General features: G+C 40.5%; 1 protein-coding gene across 3 annotated transcripts in view; it reads left to right on the forward strand.

The window, feature by feature from the left end:
- LOC126284229 (uncharacterized) overlaps positions 1-18,299 on the forward strand; it is a 333,906-nt gene that overhangs the window by 133,236 nt on the left and 182,371 nt on the right. For all 3 annotated transcript variants that reach the window (XM_049983005.1, XM_049983007.1, XM_049983006.1), the window contains one exon: positions 7,736-7,882. In XM_049983005.1, coding sequence (XP_049838962.1) covers positions 7,736-7,882 — 147 coding nt within the window. The remainder of the gene's footprint in view (positions 1-7,735; positions 7,883-18,299) is intronic.

An 18,299-nucleotide genomic window follows, 5' to 3' on the forward strand; every position in this document is an offset into this window, starting at 1 on the left:
CAAATGCTCCACTATCATGGTCCTAATAATTATATATTTTATGCAGCCCTTTTATCTATACAATGAAGCTGTATAAAATTACTCATAAAATTTTTATAGTGGTTACAGACTTTTATCTCACCTTTTCTACAAACGCCAGTCTGTGAAAATAAACCGAATTCCAAAATTATGCCTTAACTACAATTTTGATTAAAACATTCAGGAAAAAGTATTTTACCATCTATCATTATGTACCTTCTTTAGCTAATTTTTTTACATACTACTGTGACATGAGGTTAACAAGATTTGGTTATTTTGATTATTTCAAATGAAATGAGGTGGAATGAACCTAATTGGCATATAATCTCAGGATTTCCACATGTTCTGGATATCAGGGAATATGAAATGAATTGGGGGGGGGGGGGGGGGGAACCACTGGAAAAATCTTGTTTTCGTCTCAGTAGATTAAATGGTTTGTTTACCAAGATATGTGTCATCACTGGATGGGCACAGCTGAGTACATGCGCCTCTTCCCAACTCCCTCTTCCTTACTGCTTCTCCCCTTGTTTTTAATGTAACACACATACCACTTACCTTGCTTTCGCTATCTAAAAACAGTTAATTATAAAAGATTTTTGCTCACACGGGGGAGAAATCTATATTCTCTTGCTATTCCTTTTCCCCTCCCTTGGGGAACATGTCTGGGGTGTTTTTGGGAATGTTCTTTACTGTCTGTAGCTGACATTAGAACAGTCTCGCCACTATCATTCATTCCTTTTTTCTGTCTTCATTCACCTTCTCATATCCTTCCTCCACTTTGGCATTTGAGGCTGCTCTTCTTCTTCTTCTTCTTCTTCTTCTTCCCCCCCCCCCCCTTTTTTCCCCCTTCTTGTGCACTCTTGAATTTTGGCCCAAATGTCTGACACTTAACAGGTGCCTAGGTAGCTCATAATTCCCAGCCCCAGGTTGACAGGTAGGGTTCGCACATACACTTTGGTACAGGTTAGGCCCAGGGAGGGGTAATTTCCTGAGCTGCTACCTTCCCAAATTGCCGATTGGTCCTTCTGTCACGTGTTAGGGAGGTGTGAACAATCACCTAAGGTGGTTGCGCCCCCATGTGAAGGGGGTCCCCCAGTTAGAAGGAGCATGCCATTAGAGACGCTGGTAATCATGGAGGATTTTCTCGCAGTGAGCCAATCATCTTTACAATCAGCGTCTACAAAATGTAAACAGAATGAGACAGGCAATTCAAAAACCCTCCCAGCTGCACCACAGTTCCTCCAGGTTTCATGTACAGAAGACAGTCAGTCCTTCGCAACGGCAAATCAGTTTATTATTCAGAAAGGTGAGGTGTTGATGCAACTGCTGTCCCTGTGAAATCCTGCTCTCATTTACACAATGCCACTTCGCTTTTGGAGCCTACTTTGGATTCTCAAGCATAACAACTGCTTGCAGCTTCGCTCCTCCATGGCTATCCTGTTCTTGTCGAGGCCCATCAAATGCTGAATTCTTCCTGTAGTGTTCTTTACAGCGGGCTGTTCGATGGTCTGACCGAGGCAGAAATCCGTACATATCTCTCTTATCAGGGTGTCATTGCAGTCCATCGGGTGATGAAAAAAGTGCATGCCTATGCACTCTCCTTCTCACTTTTGATAGAGTGGTTCTTACATCTAAGATCAAAGCAGGCTGTGAGATTCTTACAGACCGACTGTACATTCTGAACCCGTTGCGGTGCTACCAGTGTCATCAATTCAACCACACTCGAATGTCTTGACTGTACATTCTGAACCCGTTGCGGTGCTACCAGTATCATCAATTCAACCACACTCGAATGCCTTGTCAACACCTGGCCAAATGTGTAACCTGTAATAAAGATGCATATGAGAGCTGTTGTACGCCTCATTCTTCCTGCTGCATCAGCTGTACTGGTGACAATGCCGCCACCTCTTGAGATTGTTCCATGTATCTCGATAAGTTGGCAGTACAGGAGATCTGGGTAAAGGAAAAAGTTCCTTACTCTGTTGCTCGCAAGTTATTGGCTAGTTGCAAACCCTGCATTCTACCATTTGGCACTTACAATACTGTTCTTGCTACATTTCGCTCCATGAAGGACATGGTCACACAGACATATGACCTCATATTCAGCTCGGAGGTTGTGAAATTGTTCAGTGTCATGGTAGCATTTCAGTCCCCTGATTCAGCTGTGCAACAAGCCATCAAACTCTTGCCTCACGTCACCTGCTTCACAACCGGCAGGCCGGAAAGGACAGAAGGAAGACTTGCAACGTCTCTCCAGCCAACCAACACAAGTCTCCCTCTGCTAAACAAGGAAGGCTCAAAGAAGTCCAACAAAGGCAAACAGTTTTCTCTTTTGCCGACTCGAAGATCCTCTTCAGCAGTGTTCCCATGTGATACCTTCTCCCAGCCGGCCCCTGTGTTGCTGGTGCACACCATCAACTGTTCTTCTGCCCTAGACTCTGCAGTCCAACAACAGAAGAAAGCCGACACTTCTGTGGACCTCATGGAGCAGGATCCTCTTGCTCTGTGCCCTGTAGCTTTGAGTCTTCACAGGCTGGCACTTGGTATCCACTGAGGTGACACCTTTTCATATTTTCCTCCTCCAGTGGAACGTTGGCTGCCTTTGATCCAACAAAGAGGATTTATGGCTCTTTTTTAAAAGAATCACAGCGTCCACTTGTATTCTGCCTTCAGGAAAAAAATTGAGTCCTCATGACTGCTTTGAGCTTTTGCATTTCTTCTGTGTCCGTTTTGACCTTTCGCCCGAGGTCAGCATTCCATCTCATCAGGGAGTCATGCTGCTCATACAAGATGATGTTCATAGTCAACCTATCTCCCTAACTACCTGTCTTCAGGCTGTTGCAGTTTGCCTTTTCCTTCCTCAATTGACATTTTCCTTTTGTATCATTTACAGCCCTCCATCATTTGATGTCACCAGGGCCAAATTCCTCCAGCTTATTGGGCAGGTACCTCACCCATTTCTGTTGCTTGGTGACTTTTTAATGTGCGCCATCCCATTTGCGGTTCTTCCTGAACCTGTCTGAGAGGTGTCCTCTTGGCTGACCTTCTTAATCAACTTAACCTTTTCTATCTTAACAGAGGAGCACCCGTGTTGCTTTCAGACTCCTTGCACATCTGTTCCCATTTGGACCTATCCTTCTGCGCTGCCTATCTTGCACATCATCTTGAGTGGTCCGTTCTTTCTGTCATCTACTTGAGCGACCATTTCCTGTGTGCTTTCCATTTTCTGACTCCTACCCTGCCTCCGTGCTCACCCAAATGACAGCTTACTAAGGCCGACTGGGGACTTTACTCCTCCCTGATGACTTTCGATGAACGAGATTTCCCCTGTTGTGATGCCCAGGTGCAATATCTTACAAACATTATCGTTACCGTTGCATTCCATTCCTTGCACTTCCTCTTTACCACGCCGTGTCCCGCTCCCTTGGTGAACTGAGGCATGATGCAACACAGTTCATGTTCTTCTGGATAACCACAAAGCTTGCTGGATTTCATTCACTAGTTCTTTTAACAGTTCCACCCCCTCTTCTCGTGTGTGCCAACCTCCACCAGCTCTCTGGGACCTAGATCTATTCCCCAATTTTCGGCCTGACAGTAGCAGATGGTGTTATTATGTACCCTATGTCTCCAACACCTTGGGCTGCCATTTTGCGGAAATTTCAAGCTCCTCCCACTATCACCCTGCCTTCCTCCATTGGAAACGAGCAGAGGAGGCTCTGATGATACCCTTGTCTTTTCAGAATCGTGAGTGTTGCAGTGCTGAGGAAGCTAGATCATGCTCTCAGTTCTTCCAATCCTCTGTCCTGAGGCAGACCCTGTTCACTTTCAAATGTTGCACCACCTTTCACTTGCAGATAAGCTGTTCCTGCTTAACACATACAACCGTATCTAGGCAGAGGGCATGTTTTCCAGACACTGGCACGAAGCCACTGTCGTACCCATACCTAAGCCTGGTAAGGACAAACACTTTCCTTCTTGCTATCGCCCCGTCTCTCTCACCAGCTGTGTTTGCAAGGTGATAGAACGTATGATTCATGCCCGGCTGGTATGGTAACTCGAGTCTTGCTATTTACTAACCACTGCACATTGTGGATTTCGAGTGTGCTCTTCAGCAGTTGACCATCTTGTCACTTTTGTCTACCCATGTCATGAATGGTTTTCTATGGAAATCCCAGACTGTGGCTGTGTTTTTTGATTTGGAGAAAGCCTACAACACTTGCTGGAGGACTGGTATCCTTTGTACTCTCTACATGTGGGGCTTCTGTGGCCACCTGTCGTATTTCCTTGAGGAATTTTTAAAAGACCGAGTTTTCGAGGTACATGTGGGTTTTGCCTTGTCAGACACCTTTATCCAAGAAAACGGTGTGCCTCAGGGTTCCGCCCTGAGCATCATTCTCTTTGCTATCGACATTAACGCTATAATAATGGCCTGTCTTCCGCTGGGCATTTCCGGCTCCCTTTTAGTTGATGATTTTGCCATCTCTATTGCAATTCTTCATGGACCTGTCTCATTGAGCAGCATCTTCAGCAATGTCTTGATCACCTTTACTTATAGGGCATCGACAGTGGCTTTCGTTTTTCCACTGACAAAAACGGTTGTATGAATTTCTGGCAGCACTGTTGGTTTCTCCCATCATCTTTAAGTCTTGGACCTGTTGGTCTTTCATTTGTTTAAATTATAAAATTCCTGCTCGACAGGAAAGTATCTTGGTCCTCCCACATGTCTTACCTAGCAGCCGCTGAACGAAGTCCCTCAGTGTCCTGCATGTCATCAATGGTACATCCTGGGGTGCAGATCGAACCATTCTTCACCGTTTGTACCGGTCCCTTGTCTGTTCGTAACTAGACTATGGGAGGTTTGTTTATGCTTCTACAACATTTTTTGTTATCGTCTGCCCTGTATCAAGTCACGGAGTACATCCAGCGACACAGTCTTTTCAATTGTGTCACTATTCAGACTCTCGCAGTGCCCTTCAAAGTCTCTGTGCTCTGTACATCGTCCATCCCTAGTGCAATGGGTCCAGGAAATCTTTCACTTGCTCACTCTTTATGGAGCAGCTGTGATGTTTATGTGGGTTTCAGATCGTGTTGTTGTGACAGGAGGCTGCTAGGGCTGCTGCCAAAGCTGCATTCCTCGTACCTCAGCCCAATACTTCTTATATTCCCTCTGATGATCTCTTGTTGCTCTCTGTCAGGAGGTGGTGTCACTTTGGCATCGCCACTGGTCATCCCTTCATGGGACTAAGCTCTGGGTTATTAAGCTTCTCCCAGTGGCTTGGACGGCCTCCTCTCGGCCCTCCACCATGAGGAGGGCATTTTAACTATGTTGCATATTGGACACTGCCTTTTTAGCCATCGCCATTTGTTAAGTGGTGCTCCCCCACCACTTTGTGCACATTGTGTCCAACTTTTATCTGGCTGCTGTTTCCTGATGGGATGCTCCTTTTTGACCATTTACATTCTCATATGGATTTGTCGTTTAAGTTATTGCCTGTTTTAGCGAATGACGCGTGGGCTGTCAACTGCGTTTTACTTTTTATCTGTTATAGCAGTATGGTGAAAGCCATTTAATTTTTAGTTCAGGACCACCTTTTCTCTGTTGTGATTTCATAGGCCTTTCTCAATGTCCCTGTCATTAGCTGTCTTTTCTTCCGTCGTTTGGGATTGACATGTAGTCATTTTTAACTCCTCTCTTTGTCTTCGTGTTTCACTTTTTTGACATGGGCTAGTATGACCCTAGTTGTTTTTGCGCCCCAAAACGAAACAGGGAGAAATAAGGAAGCCCGTACATTTTTTGTCAACTTTTGTCTTTGTTTACCCATGAGATCTCAAAATTTGTCAGGGAAAAATTTTCTGGAAATAGGGGAAATATTAGGGAATTTCACTTGGCGAAACCTGTAGCAACCCTGAATCTGGATTGGAGGACTTACCTTTGTTAAATGATTTAACTACTTCACTACACTGAGTATATTTACTTCTAAGTTATTCTGTTAGCAGTTATTCTCAATTCGAATTCTGAAACATTTATCTCGTCATCATTGGTGAAGAAATTTTGGTGACCCATGTTTAGTAACTCTGCTGTAGTGGCACTGCCACTAGCAACATTACCATTGCCAACATTCAGTGAAGGTATTAATTGTGCCTTGCATGATTTTCCTTTCAGCACTGTGTAGCTGTGTGACACCACAATATTTTCATCTCTGAATTTTGTTTCTCGCTTGGCCAGCATCCAGCTGCTTCTCTCCTTAACTTCCTCCATTACCTTTTTAAGTCCACTGGTCTCAGTCAGTGTATCTTTATGTTGCCTATTCTGAAAGCCATTTAATTTTAATCTTTGTAGAGATTCTAGCTCCAACTCTTCCCTTATGCTTGTTTTGGAGGGTTGCACAGAATCCGAATGGCTTCATGTATTGACCATTTTTCACGGGGTATTGTTCCCCTCGGGCACTACCAATTTGATTATGCGATCTATTCCCTACTCTTACATAAACTCTCTTCATCTATATTTCTGCCTACCTCTCTGAATGTTCTGTTTATTTCTTGCTGTATAATTTTACTTTGTGGCATGTGCATTTCTGATCAGTTACAATCCAAAAGTAATGCAGGACAATCACATCTCTGTAAGCATTCTTTATTGTTTGCTGAAAGATGGTCAGTTTCATTTTTAGTTCTGTTTACTCCATGTGAAATCTGTTATTTACTTGTTATCTTCTAAAATAATGCTCACAGGGCATATACTTTTGTTCCCAGCAAATTATATAGGCTAACTGATATATGATTTCATTGCTGTTCATTTATCGTAAGCTACCCGCAGAAGATTTATTATTTTATTTTCCCCCTGTTTGCACATTAAAGTCCCCTCCCCCAATTAACATATTTGTCATGAGATTAGCTTTCATTTTGTTTAGGTCTTCTAACTCTTTATGAAACTGTGAGCATGTTGATGCGTGAACCTGAATGATTTCTGTGGAATATTTTTATTTCTAAAGAAGTTTAGTTGTTCTCTTAAGAGTCCTTCGATCCAAAATATTGTTTTTGTTTTCTAGTTTAGCATAAAGATTGCGTCTGAATTACTTCCATGTCCTGTTTCTCTGTGTCAAAACACATGTTCTGGTTTTAATTCTGGTCCTCATTGTTGCTGTACTTCAGACGATCATGCTATAATCCCCTGTGATATTATTTAATTCCTCTTCCAATTTCTTTAATGTATAATGACAGTCTAGCACTTTGTCATTTATTCTTCCTAAATAAAAAATGCCAGAAGCAGTTTTTTTTTAATGTGAATGTTGTCTATTTAGTCCTGCTATCTGCAGCAAGTTGCAGGTCCAGAAGTACCTGGTCATGTTCTGAATCCAGTGCGTTATTCCGAATATTCTTTCACTGTGGTCAGAATACCAATCTTACAGGAATTTGAAAGTGGCAATAGGGCCTTTAACAATTCTACCTTTTGTACACTTGCCTGCCAGTGTTTGAAGAGTGTGGAAAAACTTTGACATCAGTGCAAAGAAGATCAATTTGTTTTGGACACTGTTGGATCATCGTCAAGCAAATTTTTCAATAATTGTCCAAACTGCTTGCAATAACTTGTTCTTTTGGTATCAAAAATTCCACCAATTATTTGTCATTGGAAATAAAAACTAGGAAGTATAGTTTTCTTTTACCATTACTTATTTGTCATTGTATTATTGACTACTGTTACCAACATGTCTTATTGCAGCAAAAACACCAGACATCCAGTGAAGGGGTTGTAATTGAATCTGCTCCAGTTCAGAGCGTGCCTCTGCAGCAACTGTTGCAACAAGGTTTATCAGTACTTGGTGCACAACCAGGAGCCACAAACAAGCAAGAGAAAGCACAACATAAGGTATATCCATTAAGATCAATCTAACACACATTCATACTGTGTTGGTATTCTATTGAACAAAACATAGTCCTTAAGTACTGCATGAATTTATTGTAGGTTTTTAGTAACATTGACATGATATAATCAAAAAGTATAATACTGCCAGGTACTTCACTGTCACAGGGATTCCAGAAATGACATTATTGACAAATAATAATTTGTAGAAGAACACATGCTTTTATAGCACAGTTAATGTTGTTAACTCTTGTATCAGCTGTATATTGAGGGAACTGTTTTTATTTTTCAAATGAAATTACATATTTTTTAAATGGCATTAGAGAACTCTTTAAAAGAAGAGCGCAGTGATCTAACACTTCTTACTATTGGTATTAAAACTTTTTGCAAAATTAGCTGAGAAATTTGCTGCAATTGAAAGGCGAGGTAGCTGGAATAGCGGCAGCATGTCTTTGCCATATTTATAATGTAAAGATTTACATTCTTGCATTGCTTTAAGTATCTAAGCTCTGGCGTAATGCATTTGATTAGCTCATCTTACCCATCTTTGTAGACAGTGCACTTTTTCATCTTATGGCCGAGTGGTTCTAGGCACTTCAGTCTGGAACCGCGTGACTGCTACGGTCGCAGGTTCTAATCCTCCCTCGGGCATGGATGTGTGTGATGTCTTTAGGTTAGTTAGGTTTAAGTAGTTCTAAGTTCTAGGGGACTGATGACCTCAACTTCCATAGTGCTCAGAGCCATTTTTTGTTCATCTTATTGTGCCCGTATGAATTGCTGGACTCTCAAAAAACTATCACAAGTTATGAGAGTTCTCTTATTTCAAGAAAGAGAAGATGATTCAGGTCGATAAAACATTAGACTCTATATCATACCTCATGGAACGGGAGATTTATACAGACTTCCTGTTATTTCAAGCATTACTGATGTTGCAGAATCCCTGCACTGATCTAAAGGCATAAATATTGTTAACTATTGATCCTAGCCTCAAACCTGCACAGCCTTTATATTTGAGGAAAGGCATATCCTCTATGTCAAGTCATTATTATTTTTTGGCAATGAAGATATCCTTTAGCATCAGTTGAAGAAACTGCATGGCAAAGTACCTCATGGATGTTGAATATGACTCTCTTAACCATTTCTACCAACTACATACTTATTCTAATTTGGTTGCTAAAAGTGCAATAAATTATTTGGCAATCACTGACTAATTATTCTCTGGGAGCACTTCAAACCTCGCACGCACCCTGTTCTCAAGTTTGAATCCTACACCTCCAGATGACACTCCATTTATTTGAAATGCGGAAGCAGTACGTGATCGCAGTAACAATGGAGACTTATAGTGCGATGGAATGTGCAAAGTGTTGCTTATGTTGCCATGAAACACAGTCACTAGCTGTAAGAAAATGGTTCAGAATGGAGAATCACAAAGCACTGCCTCAGGCAAAGACTATAAAAGCATTGCATGATCGTTTTGTGGAAACAGGTTGCATGGCACATTGATAGAAAGGTCAAGGTTGCTCACGAGTAGCATGCCCTCATGCATTTGGGGAGAAATTTTGTACAGATGGCATACTGGCTGTATGATACGGAAGCCACATGGAACATTTGTAGAAAGAAACTCGATATCCTGTCAGTCATGTAACTGAAAATAAAGTATTTCAAATAAGTAAAACTCTTATGTTATTTGACGTTACTTTAAGACAGATAATTGAGAATCGTCCTTTATATTGTGGCCACATGGAGTTCGTTGGTTTTCTCTTCACTTTATCCATACTATTTATGTCTACAGTACAGAACCACTGTAGTATCATTGACTTATTTGGTTGATTCCATCAGTGATTAATCTAATGAGTAAAGGAAAGTCTGTCTTAGTAGTAGCTGAATTCATAACTTTATTTTTCCTTTACTATAGATATCTGACCAACATACCTATTTATAGACAGTATGGCATAGAGGCAGGTGTTAACTTGTATGTAAATCATATTCAGACGCATTGGCTTCTTTACACAGATGGATTTTTCCCTCCAGTGAATTTTACTCACTACCAATGAATTGAAGTAATTCATTTTCTGGTAACAGAGCATCTGACAGAGTGTATATGCTCTGGGACAACTGGGAAAAACACAGAAATTTTTCATTGGTTTAGTTTTCAGTTAAATTTTTGTAATTTTCAGTGGTAAGAACTACTAATCCAACAAGGAATTTTACTTTAGCTCACTACTGCCAAGTAATATGCAGCAATAAAACATAAATGAGAGAAAAACACCAAAATAAAACTTAAGTTGTAAAGAAAATGATCCATTTACAACAACAAAACACAGTGCACACACAAACTTCTGCCGACAGCAAAAAGTGTCAAAGACTTCAGCATGAAGAGTTTGCAATACTTCATAACAACAAACTGCTTTCGATGAGCATGACGTCACAACTGTTTACATTTTTACCAGGTCGTGGGAAAATATTGTGAATGGTGGCTTGAGAACTATTACTTTCAAAGTAAATTTCCTTTTACACAAGTTGAATTGTGTTACATGAGATGAATTTCTTAGATCTCAGAGTGTTTGACTCTCATTCAAAACTTAACACTTTGAGGAGCAGCCTCTTAGCAAAATTTTGTATGCAGAAGACCAGACATTTACTTCTTTATTTAAAACTTTACCTGCCCATTTGTATTTGATGTATCTTAAAAGATAACACAAGCAAAAAAGAGTGATGTCGTAAGTGAAAGCTCAGCTTTTCTTATACGTAGACTCTTGTGTATATAAATTAAACCATTAACTTTTCCTATTTGTGTGTTTGAGCTGCTTAACAGTGATGTTGCTGTGGGCTAACTACATCATATGTTCTTTGCTTTGAATATCAACTGTCAGTGGCTGGTGAGATCACATGATGTGAGCTGTGATTGGCTGACAACAAAGCATCGCTGTCTGGATTTCAGTAGTTCGGAAATTAATGTGCTGTGCTTGGTGGACTTTGTATTGATCCTTTTGTTATATGAAAAATGCAGTGCACATTTTGCTGCACATCAAAGATGTTCCCAAAACATGCCCTTTTTTATATAAATTGCTGGGTTTTGTTATCTAAAGTGCCAGGAAATTCTGCGCTGGTATATAAAACCTTTACTATTCAAAGGATTGAGACATTTCCTAGTTCCAAGGGAAAGTATGCTGTCACATGAAATGGGAAAAAGTGAATTTTCACCTGGGGAAAAGTGTCTTCTTGGCCGAGATAGCTGGGAATTTTTTTACCTTGTTTCCATATACACCATGACCTGAATATAGTTAAGAAGAGCTTATATGGTGCTGGAAATTAGTCAGTCAATGAAGAAATGGGGAAAATTTGTAGTAGAAGCCAGACAAGGAAGTAATTGATTGTTACGCAATACACAGAGGAGATGTTGAGCTACAATAAAAATAAATGCTAGATATGTTCAGGTTCGGCCTAGGTCCTTCTCCAGATGCAGAAAACACACAAACATTTGCAGAATCACATCTCTCACACACATGGCTGCTGTAAGGATACCATGATAGAATGGGCTGAGAAGTAGGAATACGCGAAATTAAGACAGAAAATCTTTGATAGTACATTGAGAGGAGTATTTAATTGAAATTTTATTTAATTATTTAATTTGTTTCACGGCTGCAAACTACTGAGGCAAATTCATTACAGACAAACGGAAAAACTGTTAGAAGCCGACCTCAGGGAAGATCAGTTTGGATTCCGTAGAAATTTTGGAACACATGAGGCAATACTGGCCCTACGACTTATCTTAGAAGCTAGGTTAAGAAAAGGCAAACCTACGTTTCTAGCACTTGTAGACTTAGTGAAAGCTTTCGACAATGTTGACTGCAATACTCTCTTTCAAATTCTGAAGGTGGCAGGGGTCAAGTACAGGTAGCAAAAGGCTATTTACAATTTCTACAGAAACCAGATGGCAGTTGTAAGAGTTGAGGAGCATGAAAGGGAAGCAGTGGTTCGGAAGGGAGTGAGACAGGGTTGTAGCCTATCTCTGATGTTATTCAATCTGTATATTGAGCAAGCAGTAAAGGAAACAAAAGAAAAATTCGGAGTAGGAGTTAAAATCTATGGAGAAGAAATAAAAACATTGAGGTTTGCCAGTGACATTGTTATTCTCTCAGAGACAGCAAAAGACCTAGAAGACCAATTGAACGGAATTGACAGTGTCTTGAAAGGAGGATATAAGATGAACATAAACAAAAGCAAAACAAGGCTAATGGAATGTAGTCAAATTAAATCAGATGACGCTGAGGGAATTAGATTAGGAAATAAGACATTTAAAGTAGCACTTGAGTTTTGCTATTTGGGGAGCAAAATAACTGATGATGGTTGAAGTAGAGAGGATATAAAACGTATACTGGCAATGGCAAGGAAAGCATTTCTGAAATTTGTTAACATCGAGTATAGATTTAAGTGTCAGGAAGTTGTTTCTGTAAGTATGTATATGGAGTGTAGCCATGTATGGAAGTGAAACATGGACAATAAATAATTTAGACAAGAATAAAATAGAAGCTTCCAAAATGTGGTGCTTCAGAAGAATGCTGAAGATTGGATGGGTAGATCATGCAAATAATGAGGAGGTACTGAATAGAATTGGGGAGAAGAGGAATTTGTGGCACAACTTGACTAGGAGAAGAGATCGGTTGATAGGACATTCTCTGAGGCATCAAGGTATCACCAATTTAGTATTGGAGGGCAGTGTGGAGGCTAAAAATCATTTAGGGAGACCTAGAGATGAATACATTAAGCAGATTCAGAAGCATGTAGGTTGCAGTAGGTACTTGGAGAAGAAGAAGCTTGCACAGGACAGAGTAACTTGGAGAGCTGCATCAAACCAGTCTCTGGACTGTAGACCACAACAACAACAACAACAGCAATAGGAATATTGAATCATCTGTAACTTATTTTTGAACTTTGTCAGGTTCATCAAAGTAAATGAGTGTGGTATGATTAGGCATGTGTGATCGAAGCTGTTGTAAGTCTCCACCCCAAAGATTTGATAGCAAATTTTAAGGAACACCATTGGTTCATTCAAAAGTATGGGGCAAGAACATATTCATGGCATTCTGTATAATGTTGCTATTTTATGGTTCGATACTTGTGGAAAGGAGCTGTACGGAGCTATGCAATGTAACAACAGGAATATAACTAGTGAGAACAGCAGCAATTTCTGACATGTGCAGGAGATGTATCATACATGGGAAACAGCGGACACCATCATCAAGCAGAAAGAAGATGAATTGAAGTGGTACTAGACATTGCAATCACGATGAATTGATGATGGCAGTGCAGTGAGCTATGTTCTCAAGCTGATAATCATGTATCGCGAAAAGGTTATTCGCACAGTAGGTTGCATGTGCCATTATGGCTGTAGGTATCATTTAGTAGAAATAGAAGTGTATTTTGCTCTTGTGTTGTAAATAAACTAATGTACTATGTCTGAAAGTGAGAATCATTGTGATGGGGATATAGTAGTTAAAGTTGTGGAGGAAAATATTGAGATGGATTGTTAAAGTAATTTAAGTTATACAATTTGGGAACTGAAATAGTCGTGGGCAAGAGAAATGTAGATCCAGATTGAGGAATTGCATAAATATTTAGAACTAGCACAGCAGACTCTTTATTTCATGAGCAAGAGAGTAGTACATCAATTTCGCATCTGCGGCAAGATGATTTACAAAATGAAGGAATAGAATGAAAATCAACATTGAGAGGTACTGGAGGCCAGAAAGAGGTAGACACGTAGGTGCACATAGCAAGACTAATGGAAATTATGAACAAAAGCACTAAGTAACTAATGGATAGAACATTAGCTGAAATTGATGAATAAAGAGAGATACAAATTGCCAAGGTCAAGATGTAATTAACAGTGGCTGCTGCCATTGTAACCTCTACCAATAGTAACTTGTGTAACTTCATAATGGGTATTTCACAAAAAAAAAAAGAGACTGGAAACATCAATACAGGAGTAAACAACATAGCATTAACTGATTTGGAAGAATTGCAAGCTCGCAGTAGGGATTGCAACAGATTTCGACTGGGAGGGAGACTACAGCCAGTGACATTTTTGTGCAGATCAATACCCGAAAAATGGTGCGACAAAAAAAAAAAAAAAAAAGGAAACATTTTGCAGTGAGACAGATGGATGAATGTGCAGCCAACTGAACAGATTACCTAAATTTAGGTAGGATGATGTACAAGTGTGAAAAAAGTTTTAATTTAAAACATTGTCACAGGAGACACAAGATGATGTTGGATGAACTGACCTGTGAGTATATAATAGACAGCGGATGGCTCGCTGGTTGGCATGTTAGAAAAGTCACAATAATTAAATACACTGATGAGCCAAAACATTATGATCACTTTTTAATGGCACGTTGTTCCACTTTTCAGACATAGTACAGCAGAGATTCTGTGTGTATGCATGGGTCAAGCAGTTCTTACGAATTACAGGATGGTGGTTCACGGGCATACAGATGGTGCCCAATATATGTTCTAATGGGTACTGATCAGGCACTTAATGATGAGAGCCGGTATATGTGTCAGCCAGCCTGAATGTTGTTTTTAGGCGGTTTTCCACATCTCACTAGATGAATACTGTGATGGTCCCAGATCCCACCTCAGTTACACTACTCACAGAGATTTGAGACACATTTGCACTATGAATTACACTAGACACAGACAGCTGGGGTACACTGCTTCCATCCTGGGGGATACAGGGTGGCAGCGGGAAGGGCATCCAGCCACCCCTTCAAATTAATCGTGCCAAATCAGATTGTGACAATGCTGACCCTGCGAAACTGCAGGACAAAGGCAAAAGCGAAAGCAAAAGGATACAGATGAAGCACATTTGATGCCTGAGACATCAGTGGGAGTTCACTAAAATGCACCTCAAACCACTGTAGCATGATTCTAACCTTGCAACATGGACTGTGACCCTGCTGGAAGGTGTCATCTCCGTAGGGGGAGATTTCAGACATGAAGCAATGCGGGTGGTCTGCAATAAGGCAGTCAGGTAATTCACTACTGTCATGATGCCTTTCATTGCTATCACAGATTCCATAGAAGCCCAATTCAGTGTACTCAATAGCATAATTCTGCCCTCACCGCTCAGCATCTGTGGAACAGTGCATGTTTCGTCCAGCCATTCACTTGGATGATGGCGTGTAAGGACCCAGCCATTGACCTGTTGTAACAAGAAATGTGATTCATTCGACAGGTGACACATTTCTGTTGATCCACAGTGAAAAATCAGTGATGCAGTGCCCACTGCAATCATAACTGACTATGGCGTTGGGTCAACAAATGAACACGTAGGGGTCAGGTGATGTGGAGCTCTGAGATCCACAATGGCGTTTCAATGCTGTTCTCCGAAACACTAGTGTCTGCACCAGCATTGTAATCTGTTGTCAGATCTGCTATGGGTTGCTGCCTATCCTGGTTTGCACAGTAGGGGCTCCTTTGACATCTACATTTTGTGATGAGATGTGGTTGTCCAGTGCCATATGGGCTGCTTGTTATTTCACCACCCTTCAATCACTTGCCATAAGGTACTCATAACACTAGTATGCCAACAGGTGACTAGCTTCAGATGTGCCGTATTGGACCATTGTAGATTAGGAACGTACTATACAGTGATTGGATTCTGCAGATGTGTCAGTGATATAGGTTGTTTTTTTTAACTGCATCTGTAGGCCCATTGGAAGTAGGCTAATAGAATGCTGTGCGTACAGGTGCCAAGTTTACACAGTAGCTGGTGTTTGTGGTATTTCAGCTGTTCCATGGGGATGCTGTGAGACCAACGGAGGTGGTGGTTCTACAGTGCACGTGTGGATTGGCTAGTCCAAGCCCACACAGCCAGGCACAGCGATGCATCATGTATCAATGAGCCAGTGTCGTGGTGGTTTGTTGAGTCCAGCAGAGGGGCAAGATGATGTCAGGTGCCTGGAATGTGTGCTATGGACATACAAGCAGACAGACATGGAACAACAACCATCTATAATTAGTGTTTCCCAGATGCACACATTTACCAACAACACAGGTCTATCAATGGCAGCTCACCGAGCACATCGACAGAGACTGATAGTGCCCCTTTCATGTATTATTGTGGGTGCTCTTGCTCATGAAAGTGTCAGCAAAACTCGAAAGTGGGGCCACTCATGAGGTAGCCACCATACCATGAGGTCACTGCACTGATCCAATGCAACAACATGATGATGTACAGCTGACAGGTCAGAGGTTCAACACTGCCCCCACAAGTCAGTGTAGGGAGGGGGGTGGAGGGGCTGCCGTTTGCACCTTCTGCACACCAACATTTCCAGTGCTAGAAATTTGAGTGTTAGCCAGTGCAATGAATGTGTGCAAAGTGCAGTGTTTAAAAAAGGGCAAAGCATTAATAATACAGATGAGTGTGGAAGCCTAATTTATTGTTATTTGTATAATGTCTTGTTTAGCAATGACATTTTGATTGGAAAAATTCTAACAGGAACAACAAAAGTTGAGGAAAACTATGTAGGTGTCTAATCTTGTGTTTAGGTGATTTCTGGGCATTGTTTATGTAGCATCCAACAGTGATTCAGATTCCCAGTTCTCTCCAAGTATTGATATGCAAGACAGCTCAAAGATACTTCAACTTGATACACAGGCTGCAGCTTTCCTCCCACACTGCAGTTTCAGGCGTATTGCAGAGGCCCATTCACTGATGCGAGTGTATCATAAATGCCGTGGCCTTGCACTTACCAGTCAGTCTCTCTAATTCCTTGAATCTTTTCATATGTGCCATCGATTAATAGAGTTATTGATCTTGCCAGTATTATGTCCTTACTGAGATTGCTCCCTTGGTGGCTTGTGCTTGCTTATGACAACTTCATTATACTCTGAACTTTGTTTTTGGTTAGCTGTTCACTTCGTGAACTCCACTGTCATTGATCTTGGAAACTGACTGTATGTTCGACTGGTGTCTGCGTTGCCACCAGTGAGAGTGACCACAAACTGTGTTCTACATATACAGAGTAGGATAGAAAAGTCTGGTGATCAATAGATTTAAACAAATGTTTGTGCTGCTTACTTACATTAATTTTTGATTTTGATTATTTATACTTGATGTTGGTGAACAGAAATTGAAATTACTAAGTGTACATAAAATACTTAGCAAATTTTTACTTTTGAATCAGGGATAACTGAACTTCTACTTTCATTATTTGCTTAATTTGCTTCCATATATTTATTTACTTTTTATCAAATTACGTATTTCTGTATGCTTGTCATGTAACCGATTTGTGTGATATTTTGTGTTTAATAGTTGCTCGACATTTTGATAGATCAGTACCGTAGTTAATACAAGTCATACTTGTAAATTGCTGATCTAGAGTGTCATTGTATTGAAAAATACAGGATGTCCCACATAAAACCGGTACACCTCACAATAGAGATTCAGTAACAGTGAACTGACTAAAAAAAGAATAGGTAAAACATTTAGTTACCGGTTTATAAGAGATGCTGTAAATGGTGGCCATGGGTATCTAGGCACCATTGACTTTTTGTAATGACAGAATCAGCAACACGCTGTAATTCTGCAGGTGTAATGTTGTTAATTTCTTTAGTGATGTTTTGTTTAAGATCGTCTGTTGTGTGAGGATTGTCAGAATTACACATTGCTTTTTAGTACACCCCATAAATAAAAATCACATGATGTTAAGTATGGGGAGGTTGAGTTCCAGAGGCCTCTAATGACAAGTCTGTCTTCAAGGAACACATTGGTGATTTGTGACATATTTTATTTTGAAGTGTGAGCAGTTGCTCCATCTTGTTGGAATTCTGCATACGGCTTCTTTGTGTGTGTTATTGTGCATAGAAAGAGTAAAAGATCTCTAGATATTTGTAACTGTTTAAGGTGTAATTGAAAGATATGGGGCCAATAATGCACATGCTGGACAACGCAAACCAGGAGCCTTTCTTCTTTGAGTGGAGAGGTTCTTCATGTAGCATATGTGGATTATTCTGCCACCAGTATTTGCAATTCTGGGAGTTTACATAATGTGACAAATGAAACCAGACCTCATCTGACATGAAGTAAAGCAAGGGGCAAGTAAATGTTAGCAATCAATGTTAACAGTCAGTTACAATAATGAGCTCTCTTTTCCTGATCATTAACTTTCAGCTGCTGCATCACACTCACATGATTAGATTTTAATTTCTTATCTTTTAGTATACGATGACATGATGTATGAGATGTACCTACCATGCCACAATAACCTTGTTACTGACTTGCAGTGATTTCTGGCTAATGTACATGCGAATTCTGCCAATAGTTTCTGGGGTTGTCACTGATGGTTGCCTATTACTTTGCACATTCAATACAGATCTCACAGCCCACCCCTTTTTGCAAAGATCTTGAATAACA

This window comes from Schistocerca gregaria, chromosome 8, assembly GCF_023897955.1.
Source record: "Schistocerca gregaria isolate iqSchGreg1 chromosome 8, iqSchGreg1.2, whole genome shotgun sequence".
NCBI classification, from domain to species: domain Eukaryota; kingdom Metazoa; phylum Arthropoda; class Insecta; order Orthoptera; family Acrididae; genus Schistocerca; species Schistocerca gregaria.